The 18600-nt window shown below is 38.5% G+C and overlaps 1 protein-coding gene across 3 annotated transcripts in view; it reads left to right on the plus strand.

The window, feature by feature from the left end:
• The window catches only part of NKAIN3 (sodium/potassium transporting ATPase interacting 3), a 731409-nt gene that overhangs the window by 683167 nt on the left and 29642 nt on the right, over nt 1–18600 (plus strand). For 2 of the 3 annotated variants that reach the window (XM_015145447.3, XM_015145448.3), the window contains one exon: nt 10520–15834. The exons of the other annotated variant lie outside the window; for it this stretch is intronic. In XM_015145447.3, the coding sequence (XP_015000933.1) occupies nt 10520–10573 (54 nt within the window). In that variant the 3' untranslated portion in view covers nt 10574–15834. Of the gene's footprint in view, nt 1–10519; nt 15835–18600 lie in introns of those variants that run through there. 3 annotated transcript variants of the gene reach the window in all.

An 18600-nucleotide genomic window follows, 5' to 3' on the forward strand; every position in this document is an offset into this window, starting at 1 on the left:
GACTAACAAGTTCAGAAACAAGTTTTCTATGTTCTTAGAGGACATGGAAGGAAGTCAGCATCAACAAAACCACCCAAAACTGGTTAGATTTCAGTTGAGTACAAGAAAGAAATCTTAGTCACCTGATTAATAAAATACTAGGAAACATGGAAATAGATACAGTGACTCCATTCCTAGAAAATTCCAAGTAGCACATATAAAATTGTATAAATTAATAATAGCTATCATACTTGCATATATTATCTCACTGAATCTTCATTAAAACACTGCAATGTGCTAATTAATATTCCCACTTTATAAATAAGAAAACTGAGGTTCATAGAGGTTAGGCAACTTTCTCAAAGCTCCACTATTAGTAAGTTGTGGAGCTGAGATCTTTCCTGGGTGGCAAACTATCACCCAACCTGATATGATGGACTTGCTCAGATGATCTTTTGTTCTTTCAGCTCGGTGTTCTGTAATTTCATGGTGATAGAAGAAATTATGTAAAATAGTCGCTTGTATAATAAACACATATGAAAAGCTTCATCTGCTGCCTCTTTGCCACAGTGGTTCTTACCCAATTATGTAGCCCCTGCACCCAGTGTCTGTGAGGACTGAAGCTCTGAGAAGGCTACTCTGACTCCTCTACCTCCCCAGGTTGAATTAACTTTATTCTGGCAGAATGATCTAAAGTAAACATAGCTCACAGGCAGCACAAATCAGCACTGTGCCTGTCATATGATAGATGTTTAAATAAATTTTGGTTTCTTAAAGCAAATCCAATTTGGAAAAAACATTCACCCTATATAACCCTCCAGAACCAAGCAGTCACCACCTCATTACTCATACCACTAAGTGCTCATAAACGATATGTTCCAAAAGTTGATATTTGTAGATTTGGGAAACCTGTCAGGGATTGTGACAATAATCAAGGTGATTAGTGCATTGGGAGTGAGAAAAGAATGAAGACTATGCCTAGTGGTGACTTAGAGAGTCTTCATATATTTGTTATGTGATAAGAGGATGATGAATGGTTTCTTTCATCTCCACTGTGGGGAAAAAAAAAAGTCAGCAGAGAAATTGCAATATGAAAAATGCTGCAATTTAAGAGAGATCTTTCTATTAGGGAAAGTTATTAACAACTCCATTTGATAAATGTTGATAATGGAATTTTCTTCTTGAATGACTTTTAAAAACTGGATGCCCGTGTACCTATGTACCTCAAAAGGATGTTCTGTGGCATGACCCAGAGGCAAGCGACTTCCACTTATGTTCTCTAAAGTCACTTCCATCTCTGTGAATCAAAAACACCTAAAACATACTTTTAAGATCACCTAAAAGGCTTTGATCAGCTCCGCTATCTGCTCCAAGGCTTTTATTAGCATCCCTGTTCACTGCTGACCTAGCAGTGGATTGCTGAATATAGCATAAACTACAAGCTATTCTCTACAGAAAGCAATAGAACAAGCTTCTGCTTTGACAGATTATGCATATTACCATGTCAGATGAATATGAAATGCCTTTCAACCATAAAGGAAGCAAAAATCTAAAAGATCAAACTAAGCCTGAATTGAAATCATTGTGCATGAAACAATTTAAGAGGTCAGTATCTGTACTCTCCACCAGTATGCAAATATTTCAGCATTTATCCAATCTGCCTCTGTCAGTCTACTTGATTTCTTTTAATAAGGCTGTTATATTGAATTCCATTGAACCCAATGATGCCATATCACTACCCAGCAACAGCTTGGAGAAAAAGCCAACCTTCTGTGCAAAATTGTTAGAGAGGGGAATGAATGCTGGCTTTGACTTTCATTAAGCCTCTTTTATCACCATTAAGTAGAAAGCCAGGTGTTGTGAGGAAGCCACTTTATTAAGGGGGTCAGAAGAATCCTTAGCATATTCCCAGGCCTATGTCTGTGAACAGGTAGCTTTGAACTCCATATGCAGAGTTTCCAGCCAGCAGCTCATTCCTAGGTAATACTGCAGAATTGCATAGGAAGCCTTAATTCTCATGTTTGAGTATGTCAATGCTCCATAACCACAAAGTGCACCTTTCAAGTGTCCACAGTCAAATTGTATGTGAATATGTATACGGGAAGTAGGGTTGGGATAGGGGTAAGGTGGTTCACAGATGCATTTGGTCTTTCATGTTTTGTTTCTTCCTTTTTAAAGTAATGATATCAAGCTTAAAAAGCCCACTGATTACATCAATCAGTTTAATTCACTTTACAATCACTGATTGATTACCTACACTATGCACGCCAGGCACATCCTAAGTGCTAGAGATATAAAGATAAATAATACTTGAGATTTGACCTTTAGGAGCCAATAATCTAGGAGGGGAGATGTACATAGAAAAGATAGGTGCAAAACAATATCTATCTCCAAGGAAATTTTATGTGGGAGGGGGAATAGTTAACTCTCTCTTGGCAGGAAAGGCTTCCCGGAGAAATAACAATTGAGCTACTTTGAAAAGATGACACAGAATTTATCAAAAGCAGAATAAATATAACTACATTGGAAGATACTTTGGCAGTTTCTTACAAAACTAAGTATACTTTTACGGTAAGATCTAGCAATCAAGCTCCTTGGTATTTACCCAAAGAAGCTAAAAAGTTTGGTTCACACAAAAACCTACACATGGATATTTATAGCAGCTTTATTCATAATTGCCAAAACTTGATAAAGAACAAAGATGTCCTCCTCAGGTGAACAGATGAACTCTGGGACATCCATACCATGGATTATTTAGTGCTAAAAAGAAATGAGCTACGGTATCATGAAATGACATGGAGGAGCTTTAAATGCATGTTATGAAATGAAAGAAGTCAAACTGAAAAGGCTACATACTATATAATTCCAACTATATGGCATTTTGGGAGAGGCAAAACTATGGAGACAGTAAACAGATGAAGGGCTGCGGGATGGCAGACATGAATAGGCAAAGCACAGAGGATTTTTAGAACAGTCGGACTACTCTGTATGACATTGGAATGATGGACGTATTTCAGCATACATTTGTCCAAACCCATGGAATGTACAATACCAAGGGTGAATCCTAATGTAAACAATAGGCTTCATGTGACTATATCAATGTAGGTTCATCAGTTGTGACACATGTAACACACTGGTAGGGATTGCTGATAATGGAGGAGGCTGTGCAAGGGCAGGGACAGGGGCAGGGACCATTTGGGAAATCTCTGTACCTTCCTCTCAATTTTGCTGTGAACCTAAAACTGCTCTTAAAATATTAAGTCTTTAAGAGGAAAAAAAGCAGCAGAAGAAAACAGGTATCCCCAGCATGGAGGCTGATTCGCTTGGCCATTCTAGAGAAGACAAAGTTGAAGCCCATGACCCCCTAATCTGATGTTTGCCATAGTTCTCGTATAAAGTGAGTGAATGGACAGGAAGCAGAGGCTTAAGCAGAACAGGTGTCTTGACAGCTCTCGGTGAGGACCCTAAGAGACCTGCAACAGCCATGGCTCCACCATTATGCCTAAAGCTATCAAGATGCTTTCAGTGTTGGTTATCTGGGTCTGGCCTGTGGACATGTGACACACAGGTCAGGAGTAATCTGTGCTGGGATTCAATATCTTATCACAACTGCCAGCAAGGGAGGTGTAAGTCTCACCATAACTGCCATGGAGTCTCTACCAGGATCTACACTGAAAGCACCACCCATGAAAGGAAAGAGTAAAGACTGCTCTTATTGTAAGAACGCGGAGCCCAGTGGTCAGCAGGGGCTTTGAAGAGGACACCTACACATCAGCTTACAGTAGGGGCAGCAGTAACACCAGGAGAAGAGGGTTAACAGAAGCAGATTTACCCCTTGGGAAGAAAAATAGCATGGCGTAAACATATGCAGCTATCAAAGAGATATGGAATTTCAGAGAACATAGTGAGTAACTAAATTGAAGTTTGTCAAAATCATGACTTGTGTATTTCCATCCAAATGGTTAGCACCTGGGTACCAGGAAGATTAAGCTCCATGTAGCAGTAATTCTTCACATAAAAATAATTAGAGCAAGGCAGTTTATCAAAGAAGGACAGCAGCTGGAATTCCAGAACTGTCTTCTACAGTAAAGGTAGAGCTAGATCTGATTATGTTAGAAATTTCCATGAGGATGATGCCTATGACTGCAGTTAAGAAAGACTTGATGAGAAAAGCTGACCTGAGATTCCCCCATACCTTTCAGCTAGTCTTTTTCTAAGGCTTACAAATGAAAACTTGACTTTTCTTTGGTATCTTAACTTGTCTGATTGCCTTTGCTGGAGGCTAATTTTTCTTCACAAAAATTGCTACATACTATGTGGCCACTGCTGATTGAGTGGCTGCTATTGCAACTAAGTACTAGAAGACAGCCAAAGCTAATCCGTACTTCAGGGTAGCCCTGCAGCCAGCTCCACAGGTACTTTCACTGCCTGCTTTCTATCTCTGACAATCCAGGTACACAGGAAACCCACCTCTGATGATCAGGCTGTAGGACAGATGCGGAGGTGGTCACCTCTTTCTGCTCTTTCCTGAGAATAGCTGTTTTGCATTAGTACCCCCGTATGTAAGTTGATGTCAGGCCATTTTGCATTTACAGCATCGACATTAAGCACCAGCTAGTAGGACAAATCAGGGTGTGTGTGTGTGTGTGTGTGTCTGTGTGTGTGTGTGTCTGTAGGAGTTGGTGGGAAGGTGGAGTAATGTTCTTTCAAACCTTGATTTAAAAACCAACAATCACCAGCCATATGTTAGTAAACTGTAGCTGGAGGCACCTAAAGAGGAATAGAATCACTGTATCTTTATACTGTTTTCATTTGTCCTTGATTAGCCTTCACATCTTATATTTATCCAGATAAAGTGCACGCTGAGCTATGTCAAATTCTGCCTGCCATCTCTCCCCTGCGGCATGTGACTATAAGGTGACTATGATCCGCTCATATCAGTGGTTGTCCCACTGTTTCCACTACTAAAGGTGGAACTCTGTTCTCTGAGGCTCACCATCAGTCCCTGGAAATGGAAGGGACTTCGTGAGGCATTAACTCTCCCGGGCTGTCTCAAGAGCACTGCAGCTGTAATGCACTCAGCGCCTTCTTAGTTATCCCGAAAGGAGAGATGGGCTTCCCTGTGTGCCTGCCTTACTTAGCACCAGTGCAGTGGCACTCAGGGCTCGTTGTTCTCACTAGCTTCGGACCTCTTTCTCCTTGTCACTGACATTAATAACTTTTTGATGCATCATAAGAATGGTTGTACCATGTCACAGAATAGTGTAAGAACACATCCTGATGTATACTTATTTGACCACGTAGCAGTGAAATGGCTGTTTATACAGCTTATGCAGTTCAGACTTATCACTGTAGTGTGCGGTTTGTGCACCTCTGTCTTTGTTAGGATGGAATGATGCCACCAATAGTGCAACTGGCAACATGCAAGAGGGTTTGCTGTGACCAGTGACCAGTTACATGTCAAAGAAAACAGAGATCGTTTCCTTTGACCTGTGACTTCACTCTCTGCCCCTAAAATTTGTGGACCTGATTCTCATGCTTCTTTGTGAAGCACATAAAGCCCTTTTCCAAATTCAGAAAGCTCATATCTGAATAGTGTTCTCCAGGGAGAATATCAATTCCTGGCTTTCTCAGAAGTTTTCTGGGTATTTGCCATTGATGCCAATGGCAAGAAAATAGACTTAGGCAGTGATGTGGAGATATAGTCCACCATCACCCCCTGAAAAAAATCAACAACACAAATAAAAAGTCATTTTACCCTGTTTCCAAGAGAAAGTGTCCTCTGATTTTAAAATTCAAGTCAATGATATAAACCAAATTTTATGTTAAATACACATATTTTGCACTTAATATTGACATCAAAAAAATTTATAATCCCCATATTATGATAAGTTCTGGGAAGAAACAATATACAGGAAAGATTACACAATACACAGGAAAAAAGCATACACACACACACAGACACACACACAGAAGTGATTAGAAAAGCAATAGAAAAAGAAACATTTACAGTGCTATCAGAAGAAACACTCGAGTCCATTCTGCCTTGAGGACAGTTACCCTTAAGTAACTACTAACATATCTACAAACATCTGCAAAAAGAGAGAGAGAGAAAGAGAAAGAAAGAGGAAATGATGTTATGGATCCCCAAAATTGAAGTATTCTATGCAGACCCATTGATCAATCATAGCATCATTAAAAGTAGGACAACCAGGCCAGGCGTGGTGGCTCACGCCTGTAATCCCAGCACTCTGGGAGGCGGAGGCGGGCAGATCACTTGAGGTCAGGAGTTCGACACCAGCCTGGGCAACATGATGAAGCCTTGTCTCCACCAAAAAATAAAAAATTAGCCAGGGGTGGTGGTGCATGACTGTAGTCCCAGCTATTCGGGAGGCTAAGGCAGGAGAACTGCTTGGACCCGGAGGCAGAGGTTTCAGTGAGCCAAGATCGTGCCACTGCACTCCAGCCTAGGTGACAGAGTGAGACTCCATCTCAAAAAAAAAAAAAAAAAGTGGGACAACCAGACATGTGTCCCCAGATGTGCTACAATAAGAAGGGCACAGCACCACCTATAAAATGCCTTGCCATAAAGTCAAGCCTGACCTTGGACTGATACTATAAAAATATATAAATAATTAAACCTTACCACAAGGAAGCAATCAGCCAAATCTAGCATGTGGGAAATAGTATAAAGCAAATTAAAAAAAAGAAGAAGAAGAAAGGAAGGGAAACTGTTATTGATTTAAAGAGACACAATAGTCAAACACCATTGTGTATATGTGGTTTGCTTGGTTTTAAAACTTTTTTTAAAACAGAACTAGATTATATTTCAATATACAACTTCTGTATAACCAAAAAATAAAACACTACAGTAAAAAGAATGAGAAAAAACATATTTGCAATTCTTGACAAAATGTTAATATCTTTAATTGTAAATGAACTCTTCAGAAATCAGTACTAAGAGACTAACATTACAAGAGAAGTGAAAATAAAAGGAACAGAGGAAAATGGAATAGCACAAATGAGTTATAAGGCTATATGAAGATAATATGGTTAACATTAATAGCTGAGAAAGAATTTCATTATAAATTACATTATCGATGCTTACAAATACTGATATCTGATGTTTGTACAGCTTTAGGAAATGAAGAATTCTCAAATACTGGGGCAAGTTACCCTAGTCATGGGGAGTTTACACAAAAATGTAGATTTTTGCATAAATTTGGCCCAGGCAGTTCTCAATCATAGGAATCACTCCAACAAATAGTTGGATACACACCCACACACATACACATACATGTTTACTACATAGAAAATGTGTAAGTAATCTATCATCCCCAAAGAAACTATTTATGTATCAACTGGTTTATAAAATAATACACTGGGGGGTAGAAATAGAAAGAAGAAAAAGACGCTTAAGTAAAAATACTACATTTCACAAAATTCTGTATCCTTTGAATTCTTATGAAAGATTTTTAATGAATCAGTTTTATATTTACCTTGTTATTAGTGAAAATTATAAATATATGCACTTCATAGTGATGCTTCCAGACATATAAGGTATAATTTCAACAAACCAATTGTAATGAGATATTTCTAGATGATTGGGGAAAGTGATTATGGGCTGAATATTAAATGATGTTAAGAAATTTTTGTCAATTTTGATAGGTATGCTAATGAATAGGTAAAAAGAAGAAAAGAAATTCTTACCAATTGAGCAGGTTATTTCAACCTCTACACTTTTGACTCTGGACGAGGTAATTCTTTGCAATGGATCTGTGCCACTGTGGGATACTTAACAGCATTCTTGGCCTGTACCTCCTAGATGCCATGTTAACACCATTCCCTACCAAACTGCAACAACCATTGCTGTCTCCAGATACTGGCAAGTGTCGATTGGTTAAGAATCACTGAGTTAGAAATGCATAGAGATATGAATGAAAGAACATAATAGGTGAGATTTTATTTTAAATACTCTAGCCAAAAAAGGCATGGGGGTGCTAGTTGATAGGTGAAACTTTAATAGCATAACTTTCATTTTAGTTGAAGCTGAGTGATGATAACATAGAGATTCATAACACTAATCTGTCTACTTTTGTGTCTGACGTTTTTTTCTTTCTTTTTTTTTTTTTTTTGAGACGGAGTTTCACTCTTTTTGCCCAGGCTGGAGTGCAACGGCATGACCTCAGCTCGCTGCAACGTCCACCTCCCGGGTTCAAGGGATTCTCCTGCCTCAGCCTCTCTAGTAGCTGGAACTACAGGTGCCTGCTGCCACACCTGGCTAATTTTTTGTATTTTTAGTAGAGACGAGGTTTCACCATTTTGGTCAGGCTGCTCTCAAACTCCTGACCTCAGATGATCCACCAGCCTCGGCCTCCCAAAGTGCTGAGGTTACAGGCGTGAGCCACTGTGCCCAGCCCTGTTTGATTTTTTAAAAGTCAGTCTGCTAATAAAACCTAACACAGGTTTGTCAATAGGTTTTCCTTTGAATGCCCCCTTTCAGAGTTGCCCCACTGTCTTCTGCAAAAACTCCTCACAGACATGTTTCCCAGCTCCTGAAGTAACACTGTCAGAATTCCTACCTGACATCATAGGAACAGGCTCAGCCTGTTTCACTGCTTCACCAATCCATGTTGCTAAAGCCCAGAAGCAGAAAATATTAGCCAGAGGCAGAGCTGGTGTTAAAGATAAATGTAATGGGTACCTAGAAGTTCCCCCAAACCCTCACTGACACTACTGCTAACAAAGAAAAACACCTTCTCCTGTTGCCTTATTCTCACTCAAAGAGATTCATGTATTGGATGGAAAAATAAACCCTGAAAATTCCTTCTAATGTAAAGATTGCATAAAACTATTCCACCATTATAATCCCATCCCTTTCTCTTTTAGTTTAAATCCCTGTTAAAATGCCAAGGAGTAGAAAGGGTAGACACTGATATTCAGAATGTAGAGAATAGATGAGCAGAGGAAATGTGATGGGGCACAGGGAGAGGCCTGGAGGATTCCCACTCCTGAGGCATGCAGGAGGGAGTTGTTCTCTAGAGGAGTTCTAGGAGCTTGGGTGGATATTTTGTGGTCATTTTCTTCACGCTCTACAATGAGAAGAGTGGCAAACAAAAAGTAAAACTGTTGGGAAATTTTTCAGCCATTCCAAATTATAACCGAAGAGTTCACTCCAACGCATAAAGTCATCAAACTGAAGTAGAGGAAAAGGAGTTGCTAGATGTGGTTATGAAGAGAGTGTGAAACACAGTCTGTTGGAATGATGCTTACAATTTAGTTGAAGGAAGAAAACTTGCATGCCCGGGTGAAGAAATTAATCATGAGGCCTGGATGCCACTAGCTGTACATAGGGAAGAGCTGATAGCCTGAGAGTTGCTCTTAGCAGGATGAGAAAGCAAAATGGCTGAGGGAGAAGTGGAAGTCTTTGCAGTGGAGAAGAAATTTCAGCCAAACCTTCAAAGGTGAGTAGGGTTTGGATTAGCTAAGACTTTTCACAGGAGAGAAACTGTGAGAGCAAAAGTGTTCAACAGATGTTTATGAAGTATCAACTACGCAGTAGATACTGTGTTAAGGTTGACATTGTGCAAAGATGCAGAAGATGATGCCCTAACATTTCAAAGGCTTACTGCTTAGGATAGAATAAGCAGAGTCGTTTTCAAAAGTGTGGAGACAACAATGATTGGAGATGGGGATCTGTATGAGTCAGGGTTCTCCAGAGAAACAGAACCAGTAGAGTGTGTGTCTGTGTGTGTGTGTGTGTGTCCGCACATGCCTGCATCTGGGGGCTGGCAGACTGGAGGCCCAAGGAAGAGATGCAGCTCAAGTCCAAAGACAGTCTGGAGGCAGACTTTCTTCTTCCACAAGAGACCTCAGTCTTTTCTCTTAAGGCCTTACACAGATTACATGAGGCCCACCCACATTACAGAGGGCTATCTGCTTTACTCAAAGTCTACTGATTTACATGTTAATCTCTTTTTAAAATAAAAAAAATTAAAAAATAAAAAATAAACCTTTACACTGAGAGGTAAACTGAAGTTTTACCAAACATCTGGACAACATGGCCTGGCCATGCTGACACATAAAAGGAGCCATCACAGGATGGGATGTGTGTAAGAAACATGAGTCATTGGTTGGGTGTCATGAAAGCAAGAGCAGGATGATCTTGAGCACTTAACCACCAGCATACTGTAGAAAGAACAGGCTATGCAAATATCTCATAGTTTGGGGACACAACATTACCCTGTTATCTTTACTCTTAAGAAAAGCAATAGCGACTACTCCACATCACACAACAATTACTGTGTGGTTGGCACTTCTCTCCCAGGAAATCATCCAGCACTCTGATGATGACGCCCGATTACCATGCCCTAATCTGAAAAGCGGAAGGCCCAAGTTTCTAACTTTCTTATTGCTACAGTCAGACAGCACCAGGTGCACCCAGGAGCTATTTTGCATTTCAAAAGACCTGGATGAATATAAAAGATATTGAGCTGTCAGCTTTGAAGTTCTTGAAAGCAATTCGTATTTTCTGTTTCAGGTCGAAATAAGTAATGACATTGAACCAGAAATGCGGCTGCTGAACTTGACTTAGGGAGCAAAGGACCATTGACTGCGCACCTCGGTGGATCCGACCCGCCTCACATTCCTTCCAGAGGCTGGACTGTGCTTCCTGGCTTTCCCACGAATCATGGAGTTTTTTGGTCACAGCCTTTGTATTATTAGCATTGTTCTCTAGATGAGTTCTAGGTGCTTCGGTGGGTAATTTTTTAGTCGTTTCCTTCTTATATGAACACTTGTAAATTGTAAAAAAAAAAAAAAAAAAAAAAGAAAAGAAAAAAGAAAAAACAGAATTTGGTTTTAAATTTTTAACAATATTTAATGTGAGGCATGCAAAATGAAAAATCAAATCTGTGAAAACCTTCTACAGTCAATTCTAAGAGAAATCTCAGTGTGTGCTGTGGAGATATTAAGTCAGCACTGCTGACTGTTGAAGTTATTGCAGGCCTGATGAATTTGTTTTAGCAGACATTACCTTTGGTTATCAGCCACCAAGGTAGACCCTGTGACAGCTGATAAATGGGTACAAATAATGGATTCAGCTTTTGAATTGAATATGGGTAATTTTTTCAATGCCATAAAACAAAACATGGAGTCCTCCTTTGTTCTTGACGTCTTAAAACCCAGAACAATATTATGGCAATCTAAATTTTCAGACTTGTGCATATCTTGTTTTTCCTGATGTATACACACACACATATATATACATACTGTGGGCACATGGAAGAATAAAGGATTAGCAGAGCCCCTTTCCCCTTTGGAGGGAATATGGGTATCTCTGAGGTCCATATTTTCTGGTCATTATTCCATTCCTGACACTGCTGTCAGTCCTAAACATACAGCTCACACAGCTTGGGGGACAGAAATCACAAACATAGACCTGCAGTCAGGAACTTTGCTCTTAGGATATTCAAAAGAAGCATGAAACTACTGTGGTATTCTTTATAAATGCTTCTAAAGGAGAATTCACGTTTTAGCAACATCAGCTTTTCTTTCTCCTACCCCTTCCCAAAAACCAAGAAAATGATATGGGAAGCAATTATCGGTGGGAAAAAAAGAGTGTCTTGAAAATGCATCACAGTTGTGTTTTTTTAACTGGCACAAAATTTACATATGGTAAAATGCACAATTATTAATGGTATGATTTGATTAGTTTTGAAAAATGTACATATCCATGTAACCAAGGCCTCAATCAAAATGCAGAACATTTCCGTCACTTTAGAAAATTTCCTTATGCCCTCTTTCAGGCAATGCCTACATTCTCACAGACAACCACTGTACTAATTTTCATCATCACTGATAATTTGATCTCTTCTAAATATAAAATATATACTCTTTTCACATCACTTTTGCCCACACTTCTCAATCACTATTTTTTATATGAAAATAAGTTTTGCTCACTTCGTGTGACAACCACAGTGAAGCTCCCTGTAGGCCAGAAAGCTGCGAATATGTGGTTGTTAACTCAGCCCGTGCATCTCTAAGAAGTCAGTCTATTAACCACCTAAAACTGTTACAAATGTTTGTATGTGTGTAAAAGTCTTCTTTTCTTCTTGTTCTTCTTTTGGAGCCTGTAGGTTTCATGAGACTCTGTTAAGAATCAGAGTTTAATGTGACAAAATTTGCCTTCATTCCTCCAAGCTCATCACAACCATGGTGAGCCATTTGGAGACCTAATTTACTCACTAGCCTCCAGATTATACCCCTTTAATCCACTGGTACCCACAAACTCCCATCACTTTTTATTCTACTTAATACATACAAAGTCAAATAAAGAAAAGCTGGCAGGGACTTTGAAGATGGTGGAATCTAAGCCACTGTTCTGCAGATGAGGGGGCTGAAGCCTAAGGGATTTGGTGAACTTGTCCAGAGCCTGTATCTGTACACAGTGTCAAGAGCCATAGCCAGTGAACAGAGAACATGGGAGCAAAAGTTGGGGTTTGGGTCCTATCCACCACCGTGTTCTTGGACAGTGTTTGACATCTCGGCACTACAGTTTTCCTCATCTATAAAATGGAACTATGATCCCTACCTCCCAAAGGTGAGGTGAGAATTTAATGAAAATTTTAAAAAAAAAAAAATCTCAGTACACGGTGAAGCACTCCACAATTAAAGGAGGTGATTATTATTAATAATGTCAAAACACTCCCCTGTACCCTGTCTGGAGCTCTTGCTTTCCACTCAAGCACTATGAAGAGCCGACGGAAACAACAAACTCTGTTTTTTAAAAAGCAGCTGGGAAAATGTTGCCCAAGTTTAAATGATTGGAAATAAACTTAAAAAATGCTTTAATTTAAAAGTAACTTTTATATTCAAATTCCAAAACTAATGCCAATAATTATTTTTAGTATTGTTACAATTATTGAAAAAGCTGATAAAACATCAAAACTGTAGAGGATCAGTAAAACATAAGGATAAAGTGAGTATTGAAATATTTTAAACTATCACTTAATTACGCCCACACATACACATGCAAGTAAAACATGGTTAACATTTCACAAAATAGAACCATACTAAATTTTGTTTCTATTTTATCTTCACATGAATTTGTACATACTTCTGGTAGGCATTGCAGAATCTGAACTTTGTCTAAGTGCAGAAAACAGCTTTGAGGAGAAAATCCTTACATTAGTGATTTGTCTATTAATATGCAATATAGGCAGCTATTTAATATGGTATATATGTTTTCATTTTTAATCTTTCTTGACTTAAATATGAAGTTATAACTGTTTCAATCCCCAACCTCAGCAGTCCATAAAGATTGTCCTAACATTCTGGATATTTGCCACTCATCAGAAACAAGTTAGATTGATCTGCCACCTCCTCTTCTCTCTTTTCTTCTCCCTGCCTCTCATCTTCCTGGCTACTCTTTGGGGGCTATGCTTCTGTAAGACAAAGGGAAAAATAGAAGTGCAGAGTTGTACAGTAATACTCGGCAATTATCCATTAATCTGGGTAATTCCAATGCAGTACTGTCACAGTTACTGTTCCATAGAAATGAGCATTTGCAGTTCTTGCTTTTGCCTCCAGTCTTAGAGAATACACTCTGCATTGTGCATATCCATTAGGGTTTTCAGCAAAGACGTGGTCACTACACGCACTGTGTGTTCTTGCCAAATCTCAGCTTCTCCATATGCAATTGTGTGTCTGATCAGAGTAAGGGAAAATGAATGCACCCCTTAGCTTGTATTCATTGGTCAGAATCTTAACTATCTTAAGAGATGGTGTAGTTCTAGATTCAATAGCTCTCCTCAGAAGTGGCCCTGGCAAAACTGAAGATAGGACATCCACTGCTCTTTAGCCTCTAGTGCTGACTGGAATGGAGAAGTGAACATTTAAAGCCTGTGTTTTTCCTCCTGGAGCCACCTTAGCACTGAGTCTTGTAAACCTTGGCCAGCCCTTCCCCAGGTTGTGCCTTCTATCTTGTGTGAATGATGCATCCTTTCTTAAGTGTCTTCTGCTGACCTCATGCAGCACCGCGGGAAGTTGGGATCCTTTCCAGCTTACTTTTTCTTTATTTGAGCTTCTGGTCATGTTTCAAAGCCAGCAAAATCTAAGCAAGGGAATTATAGGGAAGGTTAGAGAATTACCAAAAGACACAAAATGTCTTGGGGTGTGGAACAGCACACATCAGAGAAATCTCAAACATCTCTTAGGAAAATCTCTAAATGTGTATATCCCCAAGTATCTTAGCCTTCCACCTGCCACATAAAGTAAGGGTACGTGTCCCTCAAATGAAAAAAAATGAAAATACACTTTCTCACCACTTCAAATCTGGGAGGTGGTTGGCTCATTTGTTTTGAAGACAACTCGACAATTTGCCCTAGCAAAATACTGACTTCTTTGATTTTTCCTTCAGAAAAATAAGCACTGCTATTCCTATAGACCGAAATAAGGGAGGCAGCCAGCTTCAAGAGGCTGGCTCTAACAAAATATATGCCAAGGCTGCCATCTGTCTCACTTAATGAATGGGAAACTCTGATTGAGAAGAATTTGTCTTCATTAAAACCAGCTAAAATGTGCATTGCAAATCTGAGGAAAACCATCATGACTCGTTTCTAAATTGAGAAGCAAAACCCAAAATTTCTCTTTTCAATCTTTGCAAATTAAAAAGGAATCTTGCCGAGAATAAACAAATCTTCATTTCTTACTTAATTTAAAAACGAATGGGGTCCCCAAATGTGGTCTATTCTGGCTAATTATTTTTTAAGCAAATCTCGCTTAGTCTTTCTGAGTCACTTTAATATGTAACTAGGATAAATTTCATAGTTGATTAGAATGCAAATGTTCTAACTTGACATTTTTGCCCAAGATACGTTCTTTCCAGGTATAGCTGAATTAAGTAGGAAAAATATAAATAATTGTTCTTTTAAAACTATAGCAACTTGAATGCCTGGGTTTTACTTCCATCTAATTTAAAAGTTATCTGTAACATTTGTTTGATAGAAGATCTGTTGAAGTCTCTAAGAACCATGTTGAAATATTTGTGATAAACAGGCCCACAACTTAAGGATATTATGCCCAAAAGTGAACTGAGAGCGGAAAGTACTCCTCATATAACTACATAGTGAGCAATTTAGAAAGGGAACAGATGACCAGACACAGTGGCCCATGCCTATAATCCCAAAGCTTTGGGAAGTTGAGGTGAGAAGATTATTTGACGCCAGGAGTTCAAGACCAGCTTGGGCAAAATAGTGAAACCCTATCTCTACAAAAACAAACAAACAACAACAACAATAAATACCTAAAAAAACTTTAAATTAGCCAAGTGTGGTGGCACGTACCTATGATCCCAGCCACTTTAGGGACTGAGGGAAGATTACTTGAGCCCAGGAATTAGAGGCTGCAGTGAGTGCACTACTACACTCCAGCCTAGGCAATAGAGCAAGAGCCTGTCTCTAAAAAGAGAGAGAGAGAGAGAAGAAGAAGAAATAGATATGTTTTAATTATTAGAAGAATGTATTTAGCAATAAAGAATTCGCAAAAAAATGGAATTATCAAAAAATTCTAAAGTTATAGGTAGTGTCTCTTTTTCATCTTAAAGAGCTTAGCTTCTTATTGAAGACTAAAAGAAAAAGGCCACTTCTTGAAGGTGGATACAGCTTCTTAAATATTAGTATTTGTAGAAAAATGTGGTGGCAAGCAAAATAATATATCATCTTTCTTGAACTTGCATTCATACAAAGGGTAAGAATCATGTTAAATGCTAAACATTTTTAAAAACTGAAATATTTAAAGAATCCAAAATATACTGTAGTTTAAACTTGAGTGCTAAGTTAAGTAAAAAGAAGAAAAGAATAGAAGGTAGAAAGGAAGGGAGAGGGAAATGGAGAGAAGGTGAGGAAGAGAAAGAAAAAGAAAGGGAATGGACAGGGAGACAGGAAGGAAGAATCCAAAGTTGAAAGTCACCTAACTGGGATTTGAACAATGTCAATTCTTAACTCAGAATTTGGTCCTTGTTTCTTTGATTGACTAAAAACATTGAATCATTTTCCATGTAAGGCATGTTTTTCCTTTCCTCTTCAGAGTTATTAAGAAACAGTTTGAAGAAACCAATAATCTATCCATTTCTTCTCATAGAATTTCCTTTGGCAGACAACTTAGTCTATATTAGTTAGGATTAGGCTTACCTACAAGTGACAGAAAATGAAAAATGACGATGGATTCAATAAGAGATATTTTTCTCTTTTTATTTCAAAATTCTAGAGAGAGTCAGCAAAGAGCTGGATGTGATTTCCCTAGAGACAAGGACTGAGACTCCTCTCTTGTTGCTTCATCCTCTGTGGCCACCATTTTCAAGACCATAACATGACTCAAAATGTCTGCTGAAGCGTCAGCCATTGGTTTTATATTCTGACCTTGGAGGTGGAAAAGGAACAAAAGGAGTGTTTCTTTCCTTTAAGGATATGCCTCAGAAGTACACACACTACTTCTGCTTACATCTCATTAGCCAAAACTTGGTCCACCCCCAACTTTGCTGCAAAGAAAGCTGGGTATTATAGTCTTTATTCTTAATGACTTTATGCTTAACTAAAAATTAAGAGCTTTGCTGGACATGATGGCTTATGCCTGTAATTCCAGCAATTTGGAAAGCCAAGGCATGCAGATCACTTGAACTCACAAGTTCGAGACCAACGTGAGCAACATAGCAAAACCCCATATCTATAAAAAATACAAAAATTAGCCAGGTGTGGTGGTGAGTGCTTGTAGTCCCAGCTACTTGGGAGGCTGAAATGGGAGGGTTGTTTGAACCTGGCAGACGGAGGTTGCAGTTAGCCAAGATCATGCCAGTGCACTCCAGCTTGGGAGATGGAGCCAAACCTTGTCTCAAAAAAAAAAAGGGGGGGGGGGCTTCATTTTTTAGTAAGAAGGAAAAATATTTATAAAATAATACTTAGCAGTTTCAATCACACAGTTCAAACTAATTGACACTTCTTGGAATAGTGTTTTCATTTATAGTACTTTAATTATAACACATTCCAGAAAAATGTACATATATTTTCAGTACTGTGAGAAATTTAATGATCAGGTCTGAGAAATGAGAATTTCTGCCTCATCTTGTTTCCTTATCTTGTCTTTGTGGTTAGAAAGAAATGAAAATAAATCGATGGCACTACATCCTTCTATGTTTCCCATAATTTTGCAGACAGGTTTAGCTATTCTTCTCTAGAATTTAAAATTCTAGAGCCAATCTAACATTTTGCTTGGTCCTCATTATCCTGACACAATAAATTAATTCTTCTAAGGTTGTAACACTTAGCTATTTTATTTTGGTAGGACCTTCTCTTCCGAATTGATTAGTAGTGTTATTATTTTCTTGTTATTCAGTTTAACAAGTACATAATCAACATCAGTGCTTAGGAATTCAGGGATAGGAGAGATAAATAAGAAACGTATGATCTTTTCTCTTATTTTCTCTCAGTAAAAGTTGGAACTATTTTTCCCTACATCTATTTTTCTTCAGGAACATAATATTGGCTGAAGTGGAATGATTATTCAAATTGTCCAAAAAATATGCAAGTGAGGGAATTTATAAAAGTTTGTAATTGTGTATGTGTGTATATGTGTGTATATATATATAGGGGTAAAATAGGACTTTTTTTTTTATTTTTAACCACCAGATTGAGTATGTTGATACATCAAATGTCAGTCTTTGTCTTCCTAGTTTTTCATATAGAAAATAATACTAACATCAATAATTAAACTTCCCAAGATTTTTTTGTCTCTCTCTGAATCAAGTTCATTGTCTGCTTACATGCTTCTCAGTTGCCATTTGCGAAGGCAGATTACACGCATGGCACAGTGGTGAATAAATCCACCCCAAAATTCCTTTGCAGATCTTGAGTATTTGCCATTAATCTCCATGATTTATTTACATTCTTTTTTCATATGTATACTTTAAGTTCTGGGATACATGTGCAGAACATGCAGGTTTGTTACATAGGTATACATATACCATGGTGGTTTGCTGCACCCATCAACTCGTCATCTACATTAGGTATATCTCCTAATGTTATCCCTCCCCTTGGCCCCATCCCCCAACAGACCCCAGTGTGTGACGTTCCCCTCCGTGTGCCCATATGTTCTCATTGTTCAACTCCCACTTATGAGTGAGAACATGCAGTGTTTGGCTTTTTGTTCTTGTGTTAGTTTGCTGAGAATGATGGTTTCCAGCTTCATCCATGTCCCTGCAAAGGACATTAACTCATTTTTATGGCTGAAGAGTATTTCATGATGTTTATGTGCCACATTTTCTTTATCCAGTCTAACATTGATGGGCATTTGGGTTGGTTCCAAGTCTTTGCTATTGTGAATAGTGCTGCAATAAACATAGAAGTGCATGTGTCATTATAGTAGAATGATTTATAATACTTTGGATATATACCCAGTAAGGGGATTGCTGGATCAAATGGTATTTCTAGTTCCAGATCCTTGAGGAATTGACACACTGTAATCTACAATGATTGAACTAAATTACACTCCCACCAACAGTGTTAAGAGCATTCCTATTTCTCCACATCCTCTTCAGCATTTGTTGTTTCCTTTTTAATGATCACCATT

The sequence above is a fragment of the Macaca mulatta genome, chromosome 8, assembly GCF_049350105.2.
Source record: "Macaca mulatta isolate MMU2019108-1 chromosome 8, T2T-MMU8v2.0, whole genome shotgun sequence".
NCBI classification, from domain to species: domain Eukaryota; kingdom Metazoa; phylum Chordata; class Mammalia; order Primates; family Cercopithecidae; genus Macaca; species Macaca mulatta.